The sequence below is a fragment of the Numenius arquata genome, chromosome 2, assembly GCF_964106895.1.
Source record: "Numenius arquata chromosome 2, bNumArq3.hap1.1, whole genome shotgun sequence".
In the NCBI taxonomy this organism is placed as follows: domain Eukaryota; kingdom Metazoa; phylum Chordata; class Aves; order Charadriiformes; family Scolopacidae; genus Numenius; species Numenius arquata.
In genome coordinates this window covers 90,009,427-90,033,429 of record NC_133577.1, presented here as the reverse complement: position 1 = coordinate 90,033,429, position 24,003 = coordinate 90,009,427, and the positions used below count along the sequence as shown (strand labels likewise).

General features: G+C 35.5%; 1 protein-coding gene across 2 annotated transcripts in view; it reads left to right on the top strand.

Annotated features, from left to right (window-relative positions):
- The window catches only part of NAV3 (neuron navigator 3), a 270,214-nt gene that overhangs the window by 99,563 nt on the left and 146,648 nt on the right, over positions 1-24,003 (top strand). For both annotated transcript variants that reach the window (XM_074168208.1, XM_074168207.1), the window contains exons 4-5: positions 8,436-8,508; positions 12,417-12,594. In XM_074168208.1, coding sequence (XP_074024309.1) covers positions 8,436-8,508; positions 12,417-12,594 — 251 coding nt within the window. The remainder of the gene's footprint in view (positions 1-8,435; positions 8,509-12,416; positions 12,595-24,003) is intronic.

Genomic DNA, 24,003 nt, shown 5'->3' with positions numbered 1-24,003 from the left:
AGCAGACCGCATTTAATATCTCCCAGCAGGACTGCTAACACCTGTTTTATCTGGGTGGGATTTCAAATTTACACCACCCATGGAAACTTGACATTGCCTTCCAGTATAGTTACAAAAAAATATTGCAATAAGCTGTCATGTTAGGAGCTTATGGGAAATAAATTATCAGAACATAAATAATGTGATTTTTAAGTCTCTTCTCTTTGTACTTTTGCAAGTTTTACTGGAGAGCTTGCTTCCCTTCTGATTTTCCCTTTCTTCAAATTTCCCCTATTTCTACAACGTGACCTGAGAATGCATGGCAAATTTCACCCAGTCTCGGTAGTCTTCAGTTAAGGGAACAGTGCAACATTCAGCCTGCCATATCATCATCTTGTACAGAGACTTCAAATTTGAAACTAGAGAGGTTTCTCAGTAAGGTTCCTATAAGTTTTGTGTTACTCTGGACCACGCTTCTTCCCATTGCATTTCCTTCAGGGCTTGGAAGTATTTGAGTGTATTATCTGCTCTTCAAAGTGCCCTTATTAAGCAGTAATGCTAGTAGTAGTAGTAAAAATAGTGATATTTTTTATTACGTAGTAATACTATATACAGTTTCTTTACAGGCAATCTTGGTGGAAATGTAAGACTTTCAGATAATCTTGCTCAGTAATCAAACTCTGCTAGTATGAGTGTATGAACACATATATATGTTAATAAGTGTACCCAACTTTAAACATGCAAGAGACACAAGAGACAAGAAAGCAGATGGTTTGCTTTCAGATAAGTTAAACTAGTTTAACCTGTGCTGTATCAAAAGAAACTAGTCTGCTCATTAGAGTTCAACTATAACACTTGTGAAAAGAGACCATGGGAGATTATTTCACATTGTTCCCTTTGAATGTCTTTAACCCTACTCTTGTTCTGGCTACAGTAGAGATAAATTGAGAAAAAGTGTTTTCTGCAGCAGGATCCTCCATACAGCAATACAGTTTAGTGAAAATACTACAAAAATTTTGTAAATTAAAGTTCATGACAGCTTTTCACAGAAAACAGGTAAATCAACAACAATGCCAAACTGAATGCAGTGCAGGGCATAGAAGGTGCTTCTTATAATGATTGAGGTTACTGATTGGTACTTTCATAAATAATTAAAGTAAATCTTACAATATGTTATAACAAATAAATCATAATTTCTTACTTTTTATAGATTAGACAATTTTTTTCCCGCAAAGTATTTACAAGTAGAAATGCATTAGGCATTTTTTTATATTTTAATTGTATTACCCTTTGCAAATTTTTCTAAAGAGGTGAGCAAAACTTCAGATGTGCCGCGTATCTGTTTTCAGTGAAGAACAACAGTGGGTTCTCAATACTGAATATTGTTTTGGTCATTTAAGAATCACCTAGACTCCCAAACAGTGTTGAAAATATGGCCCTTGAAGAATGGATAGGCAGTGGGATAATGGGACTGGGTAATCCAGTTTTGGTATATCAGTTTTAATCTGGAAAGATGGTTTTGACTTCAGTTGAACCTCCGTGGTGTGAGAAGCAGTCACAGAGGGGCATTTGGGGCCAATACTCAGCCTGACAAAATCGTACACATAGATATGTACAATGAAAGCATGACGGTAAATGGAATAGCAGGCAGTATATTCAGTTATCACTTGCTTGAAATGGAGAAAGGCCTCGACTGATTTTTATTTTTTGCCTATTTTGTACCTAGTGAAAAAGCTGAATGTCTACCTGCCTGGTTTATGTAGTCTGGTTTTGTTAAACTTATGTTAAACTTTTATCTTGGTGGTAAAACCAAGTATAAAAATATGTATCTGTATAGAACTGCAAGCATATTCTCTTTATATCTCTGTCTCGTATCTTTCTATCCCTGTGCTTTAAGGAGAAGCAAAACAGGAATACAGACTAGTGAAACCAGCTGGGAAGAAAACCCAGAAGGAACAAAGTTACAAGGCAAACTGGAAATCTGGGTGTTTCCCACGCCACAATTGAGTTGTCAACAAGTCACAATGTGTACAATGGATGAGTCAATAATGAACAGAAAGTGAAATAAACTTGTCCTCAATCTCTGAAAACAGCTTTAGGTGTAGCAGGTTGTGCAAGATTATAGATTTGGTAAAAAATATAGACCTTTTAAGTAGTGCGTGTGTGAGGTTTAAATAGGTATGTGTGAGGGTGTACACGACCAATTCTCGTACTGTTCTGTATTAGGTGAGGGAAGATCAGAGTGTAGGCCATGCCCACCTTTAAGTATTTTCCAGTTTCTTCCAGCGCATTCTGTATAACTAAGTCTACCATGGACAGTTTCATTCTCTCACCAGCTCCAACATGAGCACCAAAAATGCTTTTATCCATACATGAGGGTATCTCTGTTGCTTGCTTGAATTTCTGTTCTTTTTAGAGCCTCCAATTAAGACCAGACCACTGGCACTTCACCTGCTACTAAGAAAGTACCCAGAACTCAAAAACTAGTGTGTCTCCTTCCATGCTTGGTTTGTGCGAAAGTCACACAGACAAATAATATCTTCCCTTCCATTTTTTACTTTATTCATTTTACATAGCATGTGTATTGCATATAGTTAGAGTCCTTGATGCTACCTGTAAGGCATGAATTGTATTTTTATTTGATTTTGATTCTACTAGTGCTCTGGAACCTGAAAGAGAATGAGCTGTGTAATAATAATAAATTATTTTCTAGTTCTGCATTCATTTAAATCCATTGACCTCCACAAATTTTGTTAGTGATGAATATCCATGGGAAAGAAAGTCAAATACAGGTCTCTCAGCTCAGGTTAATACTCTGGAGAAATTTAGGAAGAAATCTTACTGGTAAAGTGTGTTTGAAATATGATTACTGTGACACAGGATATCCCATGCTGTAATACTAATCTCAATGGGCTACTCTTTAATATTGGTATTAAAAAAAAAAAAGCAACAAATACTGAAAAGTTTTATGGAGTTTCTGTGCTCTGGAAGGTGAGTATATATGTGACTCTCTGGGTTTCTGTTGTTATATATGTTGATATATAACATATATATGAGCATATATGTTACTCTTTGGGTAATATTCTGCAGAATATTACCGTAAGTGTCACTAATCAGCCATCAGCAACATTACAAAACTCTACAGAGCAAATCCTTTGCCAGATTTTATCTGGGGGCTTTGGGTCATGAATCACAATGTCAAAACACACACAGAGCTACAGAAGATAGAGCTGAATGAAGTGCTAACAGAAATGAATGTTTTAATTTTGCTGCCAAAATAATCAGAGTATTCTAGGAGCGTATATGTATAGAAACACTCTGTAATAATAAGGTGTCATATTTATAAAGGTGTCTCATTCTTCAGCAGGAGGAATCCAGCTCGAACTAGATAAATAACAACTAGCTTGTGTTTGTGTCTATATGTTCTTTTAAACTATATTATCATAAACTTAACAAGAGAGAGTTAGTCAAACCAAGATATTTTTCAGAGCTTCTTATAAATACAGAAAAACATAATGCTGTGTTAGTCATCATTACTTGTCTTCTGAGCATCCCACAATTAAATTTATGTTTGGAAGTGAAGAAAGTGTTGTCTGCCAGACAAAAGAGATGAAAGCTAATCTTGGTAACTGCAAAAATAATTATAATAAATAGACGCATTCTATATGTTGAGTCACTGGTGAGTACAATCCCACAAATGAGCTCTTCCTGTAAGTCTGCTAACTGATGGGTATTAAGTACTACTGTTTATCTACATGCAAGTCCCCCAGTCTGGTTTAGTGATTTATTTCTGTCAGTAAAATTTCAAATAGCTTCCAGTCAAAAGCAGATTACCCACAACTACACAAAGTAATACGGTACAGCAGATTTGCAATGTATCTTCTTTGTGTGCTATGTAATGTATTAATAGTGTCAGAGCTGTGATATTGCTGCTTATTTGAACATCATCTAACCCCTTAAAATGTAAGTGTAGAAATTTCTTGGGACTCACTAATATTTATGGTGTAAGTATTTCAGGTGCTTTTTTCATAATGCTGTGTGTATGAACAACGTTAAAATGATTTGATTTATGCAAGAGGCTTAATATATTGTAAGCATAACTCAATAGGCTTAATTTTAAAAGCATCAAATGGTGTTATCTACTTGATCATGCCCACAAATCTTAATTCCTAAATTATCATCCTCCTAACTGAGTTTATCTGTACCCACAATGCTGGAGCTACATTTCAGAATTGGACGTATTATTCTTGAGCTTTGATAAGGAAGTGATTGTATTATCAGAGAGAGTTTTTTGTTACCTCTGAAAAGCAATTTCTTGTAGTATTGATTGACTTTCAACATAGTTACTTGAATAGCTAAGTAGACAAATACCTACATGGCAAAGAAGGTTTATTATATCATTATTTCTTTATCCCATTTATAGGTTTTAAGATTTTTAGTGTGGCAGATATGCTATTCAATGTACTGCACTTGTGCCTTTTTGAGCCTTTAATTAAAATAAATGCCTTGGAACGAAAAATTTTGGGGATTAAGAGTAATGGAGAGCTGTTTGGCAAGAGGCTGATCTTGGCAACATCTACCTGTATAAGCAAATTTGCAAATCTCAGTCACTGTTCTGTACCTTGATATGTAAGCTTGGAGTCAATCTATATTATCCTGAGTTCTGTACTGTAATGAACTATATCTTCTGCTACACTTTGTAATTTTGATGATACTATTGCTCTAATGAGGAACGTCAGCTCTCTTATAAACTGGTGCTTTTTGCAGGCAAAACTCACTACAAAATTGTGGGCATACGTAAGATACAAAATTTGTCTGGTGTCTACATTAAGTGTTACACTGCAAAATCTTCAGTCCTTGATATATAAGCAGGTAGTGTTCTACATATGCAGTGTCAGCTCTAGGAAGAGTTTACCCCAGTGTATAACCCCACCACTAACTACTTAAATAAACATGGACTCCAGGGAATCATACCACTCTTGATTGAAACAGCATTGAGGAGTGGAAGCTGCTTGAAATCTCTTAGAACTTTTGTAATTGCAAAATTACTCTCATCTGTTAGTAAGTTTGAATAAAAAGTGTTTGGGGCTGCTAGGGTTTGAGTTCAAAGAATAACTGTGGTTTGCCAAGGCAAGAAGTAGGTAATTAAAGCAATGTTTAGAGACACATTGAAAGCTCCAAAATGGGACAAGTTTAAGGCTAACATTTTCTAGACTGCAGAGGAAAGAAAGTGAAAATAACCCAAGAATGTATTAATGCATGTCTCATTGAATCGCGTAACAGTTCCCGAGAGTGGTAGTAACTGCAGTTATTATCAGAAAACTGACTGTAAGAGCTATTCTCTGACATTTTCAGTGTATTATGTGGCTGTGAGTTGCCACACCAAACTTGCTCAATCCACAAGTCAAAACAAGACTTTATTCTAAGGCTAACAGTGCAACCACAGTCTATTGTCTGAAAGTTGGCCACCACTATTGCTTCATACACCACCACCAAGAGGGATGACTTTGGACCTAGGGCTTCTATTACAGTCCTTTTAGTGAGCTGTGAAGCAAAACAGAATTTGCTTTGTAGTTCTGCAGTATATTGAGTCATTGATGTTAATGGTAATGACTAGTTTTGTCTTAGAGCTTAAGAGATTCAGAGACATGCTGTAGAAGTAAACACGTGATATAACCAGGTGCTGTTTCTATAGGATATTTTTCACCTTAAATTTACGTTAAAGTTTATGTATTAGGCTTACTATTTACTAAATATTCAGCGTTGCAGATAGATATAGAGAGGTTTTCACAGCACATTAGGGTTCAAATGTTCCATAATAAATTAGTTTTTGTTTATAGCTATGGTCTCCTGAACTACTGCAGAGGGCACATGCCCATTATGAAAAACATCTTGGTTACACTACAAGGTCTGCTAGGAAATACTGTTTCAGTTATTTGGAGGTTGATGCTATCAACGTCAGTCTGATTTTTCTGGGTTTTTTTTGTTTCGCTTTGTTTTGTTTTGTTTTGTTTCGTTTTTTCTTTTGACTTCCATTACTTAGTTGTAGAGCAAAATGTCCCATCTTTGAAGCAGTTGATTCAGCATTATGGTTGAATTGCAAGTTGAAAGAGACACTCAGTTACACAGCTAATATCCAAACAAATCTTCATTTCTTTTAAATTCTTCAGGACAGAAAAATTTCCATTCAAATTGTTTTCTTATGTAGTTGACATGGTTTAGAGGTCAAGTAGAAATATTCTCATTGTGTGCATTATTTTCACCACCGATGCAGGGGTGTAGTTGGAGGTCAGGGCTGAGCCGTTGCCATCATCAGGAGTGGCACCATCTACCTGTCCCTCCTTCCCACCTCCCCTTTCCTCTCCCAAGCCATGCCTTACTCAGGCTGGGACGCACCCTCCTCTCTGCTGACTCCTGCGCTTGTCTAACTGCATGGGAAACCGGAGTGACTAAAATACAATTGCCTTTTTTGCTGGGTGAGTTTTCTGCGTGGAGCCAGCTCCTGGTGCCCTCAGAGAAGCGCTGAAGCCCAGCAGAGGTGACAGAGGCCAGACACCACATCTGGGAGGAAGAGGAGGTGAGGAAGAAGCAGATCTTCCTATTTTAGCTGCAGCCAGCTTTCAGCTGGCGTAGCTGTGTCACATCTCTACGCCTTATGAAATGACCTAGTTAATTTGGGGGGGAGGATGTTCATGGTGTAAAACTACATAAACATTTAAGAAAATGACAGAGCTAAGCCCTGAGTTTCTGCAGTTCCTGGGCTGGGACAGAGCTGGAGTAGCCCCATGGATTTTAGGATGACTATTCCACGTTCACAGCTGTGCTAACTGGTGACACCTGCCAAACTGATTTATGAAAGCTTTATGGTAGACCCCAATTTTGGAGTAACTTTAGTTAGTGTCAGCTGCAGAGTTTGGGGTTGGTTTTTTTAGTTGATTCAGGAGAGGGATTATTTATGATTCCCTATAAATGGTAGCATGTCCTTGAAAAAAGGTATTTGAAAAGACTTTTTAAAAGATGTGTTTACTAATGCTTTGGAATTTATTGTTCTTAAAAGGCACATCTCTAAAAATTTTGCAGGTGTTTATGAGCTTATAAATATACCTGTGGATCAAGAGAGTCTCTGTGAGCTTATAATATACACTTCTGTGGTCGGTAGTGAAAATAATATTTCTATTTCATTTAGCTAATACTGTTTTCTGAGAATAATGGAAGAATTGCAGTCATAAAAAGGTGACAAAAATAAAAGGCCCTCCTCCTAGGCCAGAAAACATACTGCCAAGGATCAAGTAGCTTTTGTTCAAGGAATGAATTTACCCCTTGTATTTTGATGGTTGAGAACTGTTGATATGAGGTATTGTAAAATGTGTAAACGTTCAAATAAAATTAACTGCATGGGCTTTATCTATTGCAGGCTTATGTTTTTGGTGTTGAGTATTCCTTTCTTTTTTTTTAATGTTCTCCAATGAAAATAGGTATTTAAAATACATTGTTAAGCGTTTTGTTTTAGAAGTCCTAATTGCTTTGAAAAAATGCATCGACCTAAAAATGTATTTTAAAATCATTATTTTTCTCTTTTCATAGCAGCATATTTCTATACAAAGCTGTTAGTTAAAAGATTTTACATGTATAGCTGGATAGTTTCTTCATTGATCCTGGGAGGGCCAGGGGAACCAGCTGGGGATGGTGACTCAAGAGAACTTTTTGGAACATTTTGGCTCCCTAATCTATTAGAAATAGACACATGAAAAAAGTTAAATTAATTCTGTGATTACTTGTTTTAGAGGAAGAATTTTTATCCTTTTATTGATCTACATTTAGTCTACACGTTCTTCTCTTATGTAAAGCTCTCTGTGGTAACTGTAGATTTCTTCTAAACTACCAACAGAATTTGGCACCGTGTCCTTCTCGGAAGTATGAGAAGCATAAACGTTAATTAAATAAAAACTATTTAGCATAAGATTTGAAGGAAAAAAAAGAATAAACCACTGCTGTGACATCATTTTCACAGAATTCTACATCATCTCAAGGAAATACCTTTGCTAACACACTTGTTGAAGGTTTTTGCTTACATTTTTTAGTTAACTCAGTCACCCCCATCTCCACACATATATATACTCAGTGTCTAATCCTCTATGGATGCTTTCATTGCTGCTTGTTTGTTGCGTATAAAATCCAGTTTTATGTTAAGTAGGTGGGTTGCTGATTTGCCAGCATGCCATTCTGGATCGGGCATTTATGAATTGTTTTTAAGCACCAAAGCGGACAATGAAAGCTTTATATCAATTCCCCAATTAGCAGTAATCATTCTTGTTAAGCTTTGGTAAAGAGCCGCAGTATGCAATGAATGTAAAGTATTCATTCCTGGGCTGTTTCTTTTTTTTTTTTTTTTTTTGTGCATTTCTCCATTTTGTCAAATAGTCTTATGCTGCGTGTTATTTCTGTTCCTATTGCAGATTGAGAATGTTGATGTCTGCCTTAGCTTTCTGGCAGCCAGAGGCGTAAATGTCCAAGGTCTTTCTGCAGAAGGTAAGAGAAAGAGATCATCAGAACAAATAATAGGATTTTTTTTCTGAAAACTATTTTGCTTAATACACATTATTTGCACCTAAATAACAAACTCCAGCTGTCTCGAGCAGCGTGCAAAGATAGATTAGTGATAGCGAATGAGATTTCCTTTTAATTTTCCCTTGAAATTGAACCGAGAAATTCAATATGTTTATGAAGCCAGAGATAATGTTCTAAAAAAATAATTTTTTCAGTGGCATTAATCTTTTCATACTATCTCCAAAATATTAGATAGGTACAGGGTTTCCCGAGCGGACTTTTAAACTTGTTTATATATGGGATTCAAGACAACAAAAATTAATATGAGAATCTTGCTCAGTTATGTAAACCCAGGGAAGACTATTTGTTTAAGCAAATTTATTATTAGCAGTTGTGCTGTCAGGATAAGTCTGAATATTATTGTATTCCTTTGTTGTCATGTATTAAGTGAAAGAGTGAATGGTCTTGCTGCCTATATTATAGGCCTTTTTTGCTGTATGAGTCACCTCAAGTGACTGCCTAATACAGTTACAACTAAGTTATTAAACTTAATAACCATTAAGTTTAAATCAAAACCATTAACATACCAATTGTCTTAATTAGTATGTAATATTTGCCTTAGTAATGTAAAATTAAGTCAGGTGGATATTTTATCTTGTAAATTAATAAAATGTATACAAGCATTTGTCCTGTAACCAGTTAGGCAGTTCTGCAAGGTGGTATGAACCTTCAAAATCCCTCTGACTTCCATGGCAGCTGAAAGCAATAGGTATTAACAAGACACAACCTTATATTTTTATTTTCCTTGAAGCACAACTAAAAGCTAGGAAGAAAAATACATTTTTTTCCAGGGAAGGTAATTTCAGTTGAAGGTAATTTTAGAAGGTATCCAGAGAAAAAAATCTGAATGCTAACCACGGTCTTATTTTAAAATTAACTCAGAATTTTTATCTTTCACTATGTCCACCTTTCTAGTACCTTACCATAAGTGTAATATGGCCACGATATGTACTATCTACTCACTTTAATTGTCTAGTTATGGAAAGCTCCTTAACTGATTTAAAAGAACCTCTGTATATACTGTAGATTTGTTGATGCATGAGACCACTGAACATCTGCATGTTACCGTTCATCTCAAAGCTATTTAGAAGTTGAATTTTTAGCACAGCCTATTTTTACTTGCATGTGAAATAACAATCAAATGTGTGAATAGCATGAGTATATTTAATGAGACTACTCTTCATTGTTTAATGCCATGACACAGCACACGACACTTTTTTTCTGTACTTTGTTAAATCAAAATCTGAGTACTTTCTGTAATACATTCCTTTATTCATACTTTTGTTTTGCTTTGGAAGATCTTTTTTGACAGGATATAAGCTTCACCTGTGTAGCATTAATTTCAAATACTACTACAAGTAAGAACACTCGATAGTGTTAAATGGAAGGACTACTTTTTAAAACTTTCATTAATCTTTAAAACAGAATTTTAATAAGGCAGACCTTGAGTTCTGAAGTAAGATTAAAACTAGTTTTTCTCTTTGAGAGTTAGTCATGAATCTGGTGTAAATTACCAAATATTAGTTCAAAGTATCACAGAAGTGATATACAGATATACAGTATCACACAGAAGTGTGATACAGAAGTGTGATTTCCTTAAATATACCATTTGTAGCATGCACAATCCTGAATATTACAATTTCTCTTGAGGAGAAGGAATTGGGAAAAACAGACTTTTTTTTTAAATCATGAAATTGTCAGGTTACCTTCATAGTGTTTTGTCAGCACATTTATGTTTAAAATCAATTAAGTTTAGAAACCATAAATCTGTTTCTTGTCATACACTTTGATAAATGTGCCTTGTTACTACTGGGTCATTTATTAATGGCCAGAAAGTTTCTGGAACAGTAAACTATGAGCTTAACAAGGTTTGAAGATTTCACAATCAGTTTCTCATCTCATTTTGACACTTGAACAAGGAGGTCTAGAACAAAAGTAGTTTTCAAATCTTAACTACACAATCTCTACTGGAGTACCCAAATAATAAATAATAAACCAGTTGCTACAAAGAAAAACAGTCCCCTCCTCTTCCTTGCAAGTTTTTAGTACATATTAGAGGTTTCTAGATGTTTTCTGTTTAAGAGAAATCTTCCAGCTTTAACTCGTTTAAAAGCAGAAAAGAAAAAGAAGTTCAAAACTGATAACATTCTTCTTTAGAAAGAGTAAAAATACAGTTTAACACAAAAATAGCAAAATCTTAAGATAAAAAAAAATGTGAGTGGGATTTAACAAACAAAGGGTTTTTATTCTGAGCATTAAGTGATGAAAAATCGTAAGAATAAATAAACCAGTATCACGTACAGAAAGATCTTTTAGAATCAGAGCAGCTTAAAGATTGATAGTTATGTGCTTTTGTTGGGTTTTTTTAAGATAATTTTGAATATGTTTTCTGTGTTCCTTTATTATGATCTTCCTTGAAACCAACATGACTGCAAAAGTCATTGTTGCTTAAAAATCTTTCTAATTCTGAGAAAGATTTCCTGCATATCTTTGGTGGTCTCATGAAGAATCAAAAATCCTGGAGCATCTTATTAGGGAAGATGAGAAAGTATGGATGCTTAGAACAAATTTCCATTTTGCAAAGTATAGTCCAGCACCCAGGATTGTGTTTGCTTTTGAAGAAAGGGCTGAGAGCATTAGGGTTCCAGCGTTTGCTGGCCTGGTAATGTATGTACTAACATTTCACCTAATCCTATTGAAAGAAAATTAATATGGTTTAAAGGACACAAATATGACAGTCATTGTTTATAAATTCTGCTTTAAAGATTAGCTAAGAAAGCCGTGTAGCACATACAGCTCAGTATTTAGATTTGCAGGGAAGGTAGGAAGATCGCAGCATTGCATGTTAGGTTACAAGGCTATAGACTAATGAAAATCTTTCACAAGAAGTTCAGTGCCAAAGAAAATTAATAATGAGGTTATGAACAGACAGACCTAAGTGCTGCAGATAATTTCATTACAGCCTCCTGAGGCTTCTTTTTTTGACACAGAGATCCTTTATCAGCAAAGAATAACATTGTCCTGTTAAAACCTTCATCTCAGGCTGCGGAAAAACTAAGAAAGGAATGGGAGACATGAGGACGCTACCATGGCTCACCAGAATTTCATATGGGTACCTATCTTAGTGTGATGTGAAAGCTGTAGTTTTCAAATCTTCATTAATCAGTAATAGCAATGTAAAATAGAAACTAAAAATCATGTAGTTCAAAAGGTCAAAGATGTAATCATGAACTTTATGGTCACCTTTTTAAATAAGTATTTTCCATTAATTTCCTTCTCTCATATTCCTTGCAAATTTATGTGAATGGTTATGTGCTCATCGACAAGACTGTTCGTATCTCCTGTTCCCAATTTTTCTAGAAGTCAATGTATATCTCCAGTCTGCACAGAATTTGCCCAAAAAGCAAGAAAAGTAATTGAAAGCCAGGAGGTAGAAGGAATGTGTACCTAAGGACAGAGAGAATTCAGATTTTTCTGAATGCCTCTCTGCTTACTGAGAATATCTGTACTGTGTTGGGGCAGGAGTATTCATTTCAGATTATGTTATTTAAGGTTTGGTGTACTCTATGACCACGTACATGTGACTCATCATGGGGACGTTATGGAGATGTTTATTGCAACAATGACACTTAAATAAGCAAAGATTATAACGAAACAATAAAGTGATACCTAACATGTCCCTGATATTAGAGATAAATGAAGAGATATAAGGCATAACCATGTATAGCTATAGGTATGTACAGATATGTTTTAGTATAAAACTGTTACAAAACTGAAATCTAAACCCACAGTGTTTTCACTTCTTTTTCTTTTTCTCTTTTTAAAAATAGAAATAAGGAATGGAAATTTGAAAGCCATCTTAGGGCTGTTTTTCAGTTTGTCTCGGTACAAACAGCAGCAACATCATCAGCAACAGTACTACCAGTCTTTGGTGGAGCTACAACAGCAAGTTCCTTCACCTCCAGCTGAAATCAGCCAGTCCAAAACGCACCAAGATATGCAGTCGAGGTAGGTCAAAAAGTTAATTTTCTCAAGTGCAAAAGTTTTTTATTTGTCTGTTCAAAAAATACAAGTTCTTGCAGAAAAATAAAGTTACTTGCAAGAGACAAAAAACTGACTTTTTTTTTTAGCTGTTTTTGCAGTGGATATAGGAAAACAGTATCTTAAGTGTTTGGTACTAAGCTTACATATCTTGGGGGTCAAGCTAGAGTGAGAACAGAGAACATTTCCAATTAAATCTAGTCCCAATTTTAATTAATTTTAAAGCATTCTTTCACTTCATTATTGATTCTACTGTCCTTTGTGCATTAAGAGACTGTTAGCACACCCTGAGGTTAGCGTACTGGTTATTTTCATGTTTTCCTCACATACCCAGTTCCACATCTAAATGAACAATTTCAAATGATTAGCAAAATACATGGGGAAAAGGCACAATTAATACTTTCATTTGTTATAATGTCTTTTCATGCCCACGCATTCTGTTTTTGAGTGCCTAATTCTATTTGGATGTTTTTTGAAAGGGAGAAGAAATGGCCTTAATCTAGTTCCTTTTAAGTGGTCAGTTTATGATTTAGTTTTAGGAAAGCAAAGCACTCAGCAGAATCCTTAATTGCTGAATTACATTGCTTTCAGACTGAAGCTGAAAACATATTTTGAGAAGATGGTTGTTTACTGGCCATGACAAAAGAATCACTTTTAAACACAAATATCTATTTAAATGGGAAAGAGTGTTGGCAATGTATACTTTATTGAGGAAGTTAAAGCCATTCACATGTAGGACTATGTAAAGGTTAGTTTAATGAAGAGCTTTATATATTGCTGTGTTGGGTTTAATACTTGTTTGATTTATTATTGCTTGTTTAAAATTTTTTGCATACTTCCTGAACAGTTGTGTGTGTAGAATGTGGTAAGTCAATGATATAGAATGGATTAAAAGTATCAGACTACAGTAATGAAATTTTGGTTCTTGAGTCCATTCATATCTAAATTACACTTTCATGTTTATAATTAACATATTTCTTCTTCAGTTGAGAAAACTTTTCACACTTCAGCACAATAGAAATCTTTGTCTTGAAACTAGGAATGTCGTAAAAATATGTTTATAGGAAAATGTTGCTGTTGGAATTTTAGTTACCTCATTTGATACAAAAAATTAAGGTGCACTTGTGTTTGCCTTGGGCATTACAATGTGAAATGCTTTTTTTTTCCTCTTCTACTGAAAATTAATGTCTTTGAATGCTTTCTCAATGGTTTACTATTAATCTGTGATCTAGGGAATTGTGGTGTGATCCTAGAATTTTACCACTCTCAGCATTTTCTGAAGTTGAATTTGCTTCCTGAAGGATATTTAATATTGCATAAGAGGCAATATATTGCTATTCAGAAATCAAATGCTTTTCCTATCATAAGGAAGGCACTTTGAATGTAGGTCTACAAGTGTTCACTGCTTTAATCAGTGGAATTAAGGTTTTAGCTAGCTTCATGTAAATACCTTTGCTTATTTTTTTGTTGTTTATAATTTAGTAAAAGAACTGAAACATTTCCTGCTCTTCTAATTTACCGATTGTGAATTTTTAATAGAAAATAGTTACCATATTCCTGTGTAAATCACCGCTATTTCAAGGAATTCTTGTCTGTCTGAAAAAACTGGAGCAAAGCAGTTGTTTGCTATTTGGAAGACAGCGATTGCACACTACGCCTTTGTCTGCTCCAGAACGGAAAGCAAGGAGGAGATGAATTTTTTATAAAGCTTTCTTTTCATTATAATTTCCCAATATCTTGTGGTCCTTCAGAGCTTTTTTCTCCTCTTCTGCTTTGCTATCTTTAAATAGACTTCATTAGGAGGAAAGGCAATCTTTCCATGTCCAGAACCCCAGCATTCCTGCCTTTGTAAAGTGACATCTAAGGCTGGTTTAACAAAATTTCTACTTCCATCAGTGTGCTTTAGACCTTCTACTTTAGTGCTGTAAGTCTGAAATAATTCCATTCTTTGATTAAATTTCTATTCATAGCTATGCTTCAGCTGCAAAATGTTTCTATACCATTTTTCTTATTTCCTATTTGTAAACTGAAAGCAAGAATTTTTGTTTGCTTTCATATATACAGAAGTTCAATGTTTGTCAGCATAAACTTCTGTACTGCATGAGAGAATATGATTTTCTCTATCTCTTTAAGTATAAAGAAAGGTCCCTACTTCTAAAAGCTTGCTTCTGTATGAAAGGTTTCTATCTTCTGCTACAAATACGTATAGTATTCTGATCTGCTAGCAAAACAAGGAGCTCCAGGACTTAGAAACAAACAGAAACATAGATTGTTTTAAAATACTAATTGGCTTTTTTATTTGACACTGTTTTGAAGTGATATTAGGAAATTAGCATAAAATAATATGTCCCCTTTTAAGAAAAATTACTACGTTTGAAAAACAGGTTTTCCACAAATAGATGGGCATATACAAGCATACATTGATATGAACTCTCTGTGCTTGACTTATCGACCCTTCTTTTCATAGCAGTCATTTAATTTAATTTAATTTTTTTACCATCAAAGCAAATATTTTGGAAAATAATTCAAAATGATTTGCCAAACAGCTTTTTAGTTTCTAGCTGTTAATGAGTAAATAAAAACTTCTGTTTAGAAAGAAGCCAAAATATGAAATTAAAAAAGAAAAGAAGCCTTTGATGGGATTTATATTGCCTCTTGACTACCTTTTGCTGTCTGAAATGTGTACAGGTAACTTAACGTGACTCCCAAGACTGATTTCTATGATATGATTGCTTTCATGGAACTGTGTCTCAGCATTAATTACAGAAGGAACCCACATGACTGACTGATTTACAGGGCAGGAGTTTATGATATAGAAGGTCCTAATGGCTGCTCCATGGGACACTTGAGACCTTTAGGTGTTTTTTGGCAAAAAGTATTTTCATACAGATACTTAAACTTTCCTCTTTCACTGAACAAAGAGTATTAAAAAGTGATATCTAAGGTGTGTAATAATGTCACATTCTTCACTTTTTCCACATGAAATAATTAATGGATAATCTATCGATAACAGAATAATTTTACTTTTTTTCTAAAATAGTGGTGATAAAATGAGCTATTTTACCCTTTCATAGTGGACGTTAATCTTTAAGGCAATTTATTATTACACATTTATCATGCAGCTATTCCTCTATTAGTCTCTTACAGTTCTGAGTATGCTTTTTAAAACTGATTACTTTCTGTTTTCTAATATTTTGTTGTACTGTGAAAAGGGTTGGTGTGTAGAAACCTTAAGGCAGCCAATTACTCATGGTACATATGTTGAAAAAATAATTTGGCAAATGCATATAACAGAGATTATTGTCCATTAAATTGGTTTGTGGTCCTTTATTACTTAGAAATAGTTCTTTCAGGTTTCGAAAGGAACAAGAAAAATCACCTCCTTGTTATGGCAGAAGCCAGATAATGAAAATGGTCGCAAACACCTGAATGGTACATTCATTTTTATTCAGTAATGGTGAAACTCTTGTAAAGCTAATTCGAGTAAATATTCAAGGGTATTGTGAAAATTATCATGTTATCAAAATGGGTACTTTATTTTACTTGAAGACTCACATATTTCTACTGTGTTAGATGCCGGAGAAATAAAGCTGTGATTTTGAGGCACATTTAAGTATGTTTGGTATGTATGTATTTGTATGTGTGCAGACATGTAAGCAAAACCAAACCATATACAATGAAAAAGGTGGGTGCTTCTTACAGACTTTGTACTTTTTTAGAATGTTTAGTAAGCAATCACATTTCATGTTGTAATTTAAGTCCATGAAACTTATGCCTTAATAGTTGCAGTTACTTTAGGTTAGATTATTCCATCAGAAAAGTTATCATCTTTGTTGCTTCCAGGTAAGGTATAGTCAGCGTATTGCTTAATTTCAGCTTGATTTCCTGGGAGGTAAAAAGCCATTGTGTGTGCTTTATTAAAAAAGCATGAAAAGGTGATTTCAGAGAGAAATACAGGTTATCCATGGGAAAGGGAAACACCTCTGAGAAGTCACATGGAAGACAGTCAGGACACAGAAGTGGTAGCAACCAGGCCCTGCTGAAGACAAAGAAAGTTCTGTCTTTGTATGCACAGGGCTAGTGTCTCACTCTCCTAATTTAAGAGAGTGGTGAGGATGATGATGACAATCATGGTACTGTCATCCTGATTTCCAGGTTATGGTGTCTGGGTCCCCCTGGGATCATTACTGGGCCTGAGCTCGTTCCATGTGCCACTGAAGCCAACTTAGTTTAGTATCAACCTCAATGAGAGAGAGTTTGAGCCCTTTGTCAACAAAAGCTGAAACAGAAAAAATTAATATTAGGACTTTCATAGCCAGGTTGTTTTGATATGGTAAACAAACAGAAGCCCCGGGAAAAGGTTATAATCAGAATATCATGAGACTGACAGGATTAAGTTTGTGCAGAAATGAGGAATTCAGGAGACTAATCCAGAAGTCTACTTGTCCTTGGATGACTAGCTAATCAGCAACTCCTGCAGGAGACGGCTCAGATCAGGAAAGTAGTTAAACTGAATTGTGGAGGAGCCTCTTTCCCCCTAGTGTAAAGTTTGCATAGGAGGATAATGAATTTTCTATGGCATGCTCCTTACAAAGTTACCTAAAGTTGGTCAGTGTGACAATACTTTAAAATTCCTAATCCCTTGTAATCTGTTTGTAACCAAGCTCAGAATCGTGCAAACTGTGCACGCAGAAGAGAAGCAAGATTCTTCAGGTGAAAGAGTATTATTGGCCTATCTAATCCTAGGGCCAACAGCAACATTTCAAATTAAATGTAATAAGAATGAAGTTGATTTATGGTAAATGAAATTGCATTGCAAAGAATATGCTTTATTTGTGGAAAATCAGAATTTTGTACCACTAAGTATAAAAACTCTTAAAATTATTTTGATGATTAGTGAAAAAATCTACGGTAAATAATAAATGGCACCCTAAGGGACAGAATCATTTTAGATGTGATTTCTGATTTCTTTTCATCCTAAAATTTCCTGTATTCTTTTATGACTAACTGTGGGAATTGAATACTTCAAAATGTGAGGTAGGCACTTCACTCTTTAGTTATGGCTTTGTTGCTGCTTTGAGATTTAGTTAAAAAAATACAGTGCTGGTGGCCTTATTTATATCTGTCAGTACGGATAGATGACAACAATGGTTACATTATATTTTTATGCTTCGCTTTGCTAGTGGATTCCATTATCATAGCAATACATCTAAACTTTCTGCAGTGATGATCTTTCAACCACCCAGATACTAAGAGAAAACACATGTGGATGAAAGAAGTTCTGTCTCATTTATGGATTAGGCAGTAACTGGTTTCAGTAAGCTGTCAGCAAAATTCCCCGAGACGGACAAACTATTTTATCACGTACAGGAATGATGAGCACAGCTTGAGGTCCAGATGGATTTTGTTAAATTTGTTATATTAAAAGAGCACCCTGGTTTTCTTAGGCGCATAAACAAAGTTAGGTAGCTGATTTCTACAGGCGGTTGCATATATAACAACTGCAATGAACTGGGTTTCATGTTGCCTCCTGCTCAGAAGTACTAGGGAAAAAAATGAAGCATATTGGACACACAGCTTGTTCTGTGTGAAATGCAGTAATGCAAATGTAGTGGTTATGATTATGAATTTAAATAGATCCATGCCAGAATACTGGCAATCCGTATGTGAATCTTGGTTACACCAGTCTCAACTTAGAAAAAGGCCTTTGTTTCAGTGTTCTCAAGGCTTAAAAATATAACCTTAACAGTCTGGACCAAGTGCATTGAACTGACAGAGGCTAAAAAATGGAATGTGTACATACTCATGCATCTGTCTTGGTTAATGGAAAGGAAAGCGATGAACCAAGGCACTTTGCTGTCCTTAGCTCTTGCCACTCCTGGTCACTTGGTTTTAATGAAGGGAAACAGGTAGGTAGTTGCTGCTTTTCCCACTACAGAATCATTTAATGACTCCAAAGAAGAAAAGTTATGAAAAGTTTTAATTCTTCTTTCTGTTCTCTCTTTTCTGGTAAGGGTCTAAGCGAATAAACTGCTATTAGCCTAATCTGATGTATTTTTATGCATCTGGGAGATAATGCAGAATGAATTGCTTAATGTGATCTGCAGCAGATGGCCTTCAAATGGACCTGAGGGATTTAATTTTACTTTAACTGAGCTATCTTTATATCTTGAAAATCAACTTTAGCCCCATTTTGTTCTACTTCTCAAAGATGCAGTTCTTAGAGTCCTCACAGTTCCCAATGAAAGAAAGTTCAGGAAGAAAGTTCTTTCATCTTCATTGTTCTGAAGTCCAAATAACTATAGTATCTCTGCATACCAATTAAATCAGTTAACTGTGTACTTAAGCAAATAGATTATATTTAATAATGATGAGTTGCATAAATTAGAGCAGAGATCTGTTCCTGTGATAAGCACTGTATAGGTCATCAGGAAAAGTGATGCACATGCCACTTGTTTACCTCACACAGCTATGAAATTAATTTACACATTTGATATAACTCATTATATGCTGGGAAGTACTGCAGTTTCAGGAGTTTTCTAGGCTACAGCTATGAAATATTGATGAACGTTGTAAAAAACCCACTTTCATAGCCTCCTACATATTAATATTATCGCCACAGTTTCATTAGCAATTATTTTTATTTTTTTCCCTAAAATTCACTTTAATGGCTATATTTTGAAACAGCATGCAAAAATGCATCAGCACTATTTGAAGTTTCATAATACATACTTCTGTTTCATTTGAGAGACTTAGAAATTACCATACACAAAAGGTATACCATCACTTTCTGATGTTGGCAAATGACTAATCTTTATAACAACCTTCGCACCAAAAAGGCAGAACAATGCAATAGCAAAAAATGTATTTTTCACGTACTTCTTCCCCATAGCCCATGGTCTTTAAGATAAGAAGATATCTAATAATATTTCTTAAGCTTAAAATAAGGAAAAAAAAGGAGTTTAAAGCAGACTTTCAGTTTCTCAAACAAATGTTCTTTTCTATAGCTATAATATAGCACCTACTAGATAGAAAAACCAAGAATATAAATTTTAAAGCATTTTATGTCCTCTCAATAGCTTTTAAGATTTTTTTTTTTAAACTTTTAATCTCCTATTTGAACATTTCACTACCAGCCTCTCAGAAACTGCTTATATCTTTTACCTTCTTACATAATTCTGTAAGCTGGATCCTGAAAATCTTGCCCTTTACTGGTTGGTATTTGCCTTTGTGTGTTATTTAGTATGTCCTACAGTCCTTCCTCTCTGCAAATTACCTGATGTTTGCCTGAAAATTTTCTTTAGGAACCTCTGACACTTAGTTACACTGATTTCTCCTGTTTAGAAATTACCTCTGCCTTCTGCTCAAGAATGATATTTCTTTCTCTGCCTCTTGTTCTGTTTGCATTTCAAAATGCAAATGTCATCCTTTCTCATTTTCTGTTCTTACAGTTTTCAAAAGTGTGTTCTAATTCACTTTAGTGATGATTTTTAGCCTGTGCATTTCAGATATTCTCATTGTCTCACACTTGTCTCCTTTGCCATTCATTACTTTTTTTATTTCATTTTTGATGAACTTTGGCCATAATTTTCACTGTTGCTAATCCAGATCATGTAGAATTTAATGGGAAGTGTTCCATTCATCCTTGTAGTATTGTAATCCAACTTTTTATGTATTTGCTTTTGAAGGAACAGAAGCTTTACAATGCAGTTATTTTCCCTTCAGGTATTCTTTGTTGCTCTCATCATGAGCACTCTCCGTACAGATTCATCAATTATTCTCATTCCCTGAAAATGAGTTCTGCTGAAATTGTGTCTAAACATTTTTTCCTTTCATAGGTCTTCCACCTATTAAATTCTTGCAAATGTTTGAAGTTGCCTATAATTTTGTGTATGTGGCAAATATAACTTAAATAAATGTAAAGTTCAATGGCAGACATTATGACCTATCTAGGTCTTCAGTCTTTCTTTTGTCCTATGATTAATTTTCTTACCTATTCTGAAGCAAAATGTTCTTTCCTTATTCCTATTTATTTCTTGATAGATCCCTTGATATCAGTGTATGACTCAGTCTTTTCCTAGCATTCTTGCATTCATTTAAGTCATAGTCTTATGTTTGTACTGCTGCTTTCTTTCTGTCAATCCTTTTTTTTTCAGCTTTAACCTCATAATATTTTCACAGATCCCATCATATCATGATCCAATGATAGGGATCATGTGTTAATTGGTTCCCTGACGCAAGTTTATAGCAATCCCAACCATACTTTAGGATGTGTTGATGAATGTGGATTTTCTAGAAATCTATGAAAGGTTTCAAAAGACAATGAGCGTAGATTTGAAAAAGTGACAGCCTCAGGTTTTCTGGCACCCCCCTTTTCATTCCCTTTAGGAGAAAACTTTGTTACAGTTACATTCTGTCAGAATAGAATGAAGCAAAATAGCAGCATACATTACTATGAGGATCATCTGATATAATTTAATTTTGTTCTAGTGCAAGATTACAAATGATGCGGAGATAAGGTCATAAAAGGGTAAGATTGGTCCCTAAGGGCATAGTCCTAGTTCTGGCAGCGTACTGTTATCCACTTGGCCGATTTGTTCAGAAAAATTAATGTTTTTTAAAAGATTGTTTGCGTTACTTTAGGTGAGTTACAGGTCAGGTTAAGCACAGTAGCTAAGTAGCACATTTATTATTTAGTTGATATCCTTTTGGTTTCTTTAAGGTTGTGATTTCATATCTTCTTTCATTAAATTCCACAAAATACCTGTAGTACAAATACCAGGACCTGTGTGGGAAAGGTATGGTCAGTGTGGTGGATGATTCATTCTTATTACGAGTCATTGTGCTCTTTGTTGATGCAAAGCTGCGTTATCTGAGTTTTGGTTTATGAACTGTGAACAACAGGAAAACATTGAAAGCACAATTTTACTTCTACCTCCAAGCCTGAATCAGTTGGAGACAGACTTCTTGTACAAGATGCCAGAAGTTCAAAGAGCGGAAAGGAGAAATGTCCACCTAATATAGAACAGATGACATAGTATGAGCTAGAACTGCATGAACCATAGACCACCTCTTGTGAATGAGAAAATAAATATGAGTTTCTGTGTTAGATATATATACACACACATATAAAATATAGATATATCTATAAAATGCACATACATATATAACATTTTTATATAAATAAATAGATATGTTATCTATATATGTAAATAGATACATATATATAAATATAAGTATATATTAATTCACCAGGACTGGGCTAAAAAGGCAAAATAAATGTTTGAAAAATACTCTTCATTCAAAAATGCAGGTTTTGTTTGGTTTTCTCCTCAGTCTTCCTTGGCTGTCCAGACTTCCTTCACTTGAGGAATCAGGGATATTTTAGCTGCCAACACTGCTTGGTATGGTGAGGAGCCTGGAAGGTTTTGTTTCCTGTGCCATCTCTCCAGGCAGGCTTGGGATTTAGAGTCAGGTGTAACTTAGAGTATTACCTTTTGTGCTTTTCGCCAGACAGGCGGATAAGAATGCAGCCAAGGAGTTTGTTAAACAAATGAATAAATAAATAAATAGGAGTTATGTACAGAACAATCAAGATCTTCTGGGGAAAAATTTCCATTTAAAATTAGTTCCTTTTAATCTAGTTTTTTAATCAAGGAATTATTCTAAATAGAAGAGTCTCAAACAGTTCTGGAGTACAATGACCCTAGCGATATAAATGCACGTAATGAGATCAACAGCATATTAAAATGCAAGTATGCTGGTAAGGTAGAAAGACTTTGATTGCATACTACAAACCCCTTTGCCTTTTGTCTAATTTTAACAGATCCCATAGCTGGCATTTTAGAACCACCGTGTGAGTCTGAACATTACAGGAAAATGACAGTGTGATGTAACGCGGTCCTTTTGATCTTTTGAAAGACTGTTAATAAAATTAGATGATATTCAGAGTGAAAATGCACAGGTTACTTTTCGAAGAGGGAGCTTAAAATATTTTCAGATTGATTCATGCGCTATATTCAGGTTTATAGGAGCTCCGTCCTTCAGCTTTGCATAGTAGACACACTTCCAAGGATCTGCTTCTTTCTTGATATACCATGCTATTTGCGTAGCAGCAAGACAGACTTTCTGGCAGTTTAGTCCAGCGTCAAGTAGTCACTTGCCTTCCCTCTTCATCTTTGTTCTTATTTGCCCATTTCAGTTGAATATTTCACTTCATTTTCAGTGGGAGGGCATTTAAGAACCTTTAGTCATGTAGCTTATAATGACTTCCTAGGTTCCCCTATAGCTTTAAGGACCGTTTCTTAATCCTTTTCTCCTGTGCGCAACTGCATGCCCTCCATCAGTTCCCCATCTCAGCAGAACATGGTCCATAGAGCCCCAACAGGATTGACTGCTCCATGGCCACATGGTGCAGTGCAGAGTCCTGGTTCCTGCTGTGCTGTAGCACAGCTGTGGTGTTCCCCATCAGCACCTCAGGGTCAGTATGATCTCTAACATCTGTGTTACCTTCCTTCACAATACTACCCCAGCTACCTCTGCGCTGGACTGCCTTTCTGGGCAGTTTCAGGATATTTATTCAGTTTTCTCACAGCATTTAGCCAAGTGACCAAAAGAAATTACCTACTGTCACCGTTTTGTATCTGGTATGTAGACTAGTGTTTCCCTGGTTTGGGAGAGAAAATGTTGGAGCTTGATTTCCACCTGGAAGCCAGTTTGCAGAGCACAGATGATTTCTAAGGATTTGGGATCAGATGCGTATATGCCATTTTATCTGTTTTGAACAGGATTTGCTTAACCAGGATTAGTCTCTAGGCATTAGGTGGAAGAGGAGAGCTAGGCATGATGCCTGGTCCTGGCCCAGGTTCAGCGCTGTGATTGCCCCCTGGGACTGCAAGGCCGGGCTGTAGCTCCGGGAGCAGAGGGGTTTCCTGAGGCTCTGCAGGCAGGGTTGGTCTCCTCTGTAGTTTGAATGTCTCTTTCCTGCCAGTGCACTGTGGCTGGGCTTTGTGGGTGACTGCTGTGGCTCCTCTGAGGAGGTGAAACTGTGACTACATCAGGGAAGACTGCTGGTAGGACTATCACGGCAGTGGAAAGGGCCTTGGGAGCAGACAGCCGAGAACCAGAGGCTTCAAAAATCCCCCTTTCCAGCCCTCTGACAAATAAATCCTTCCTTGACCTAAATGCTGTAGTGTTAAACTTGTCCTGTCTGGCTTGTTAATATGCTTTTGCTGCTTTATTGCAGGCATGTATTTATTATACCTTTGTGTGGATCTGTAAGCATAAAAAGTAACTGTTTTAAGTAGAACAGGTTTGTTTTCCTGACTGCCAGATGTTACCCACAGACAATTATCTGGTAGGATAGAGGGCAGCAGG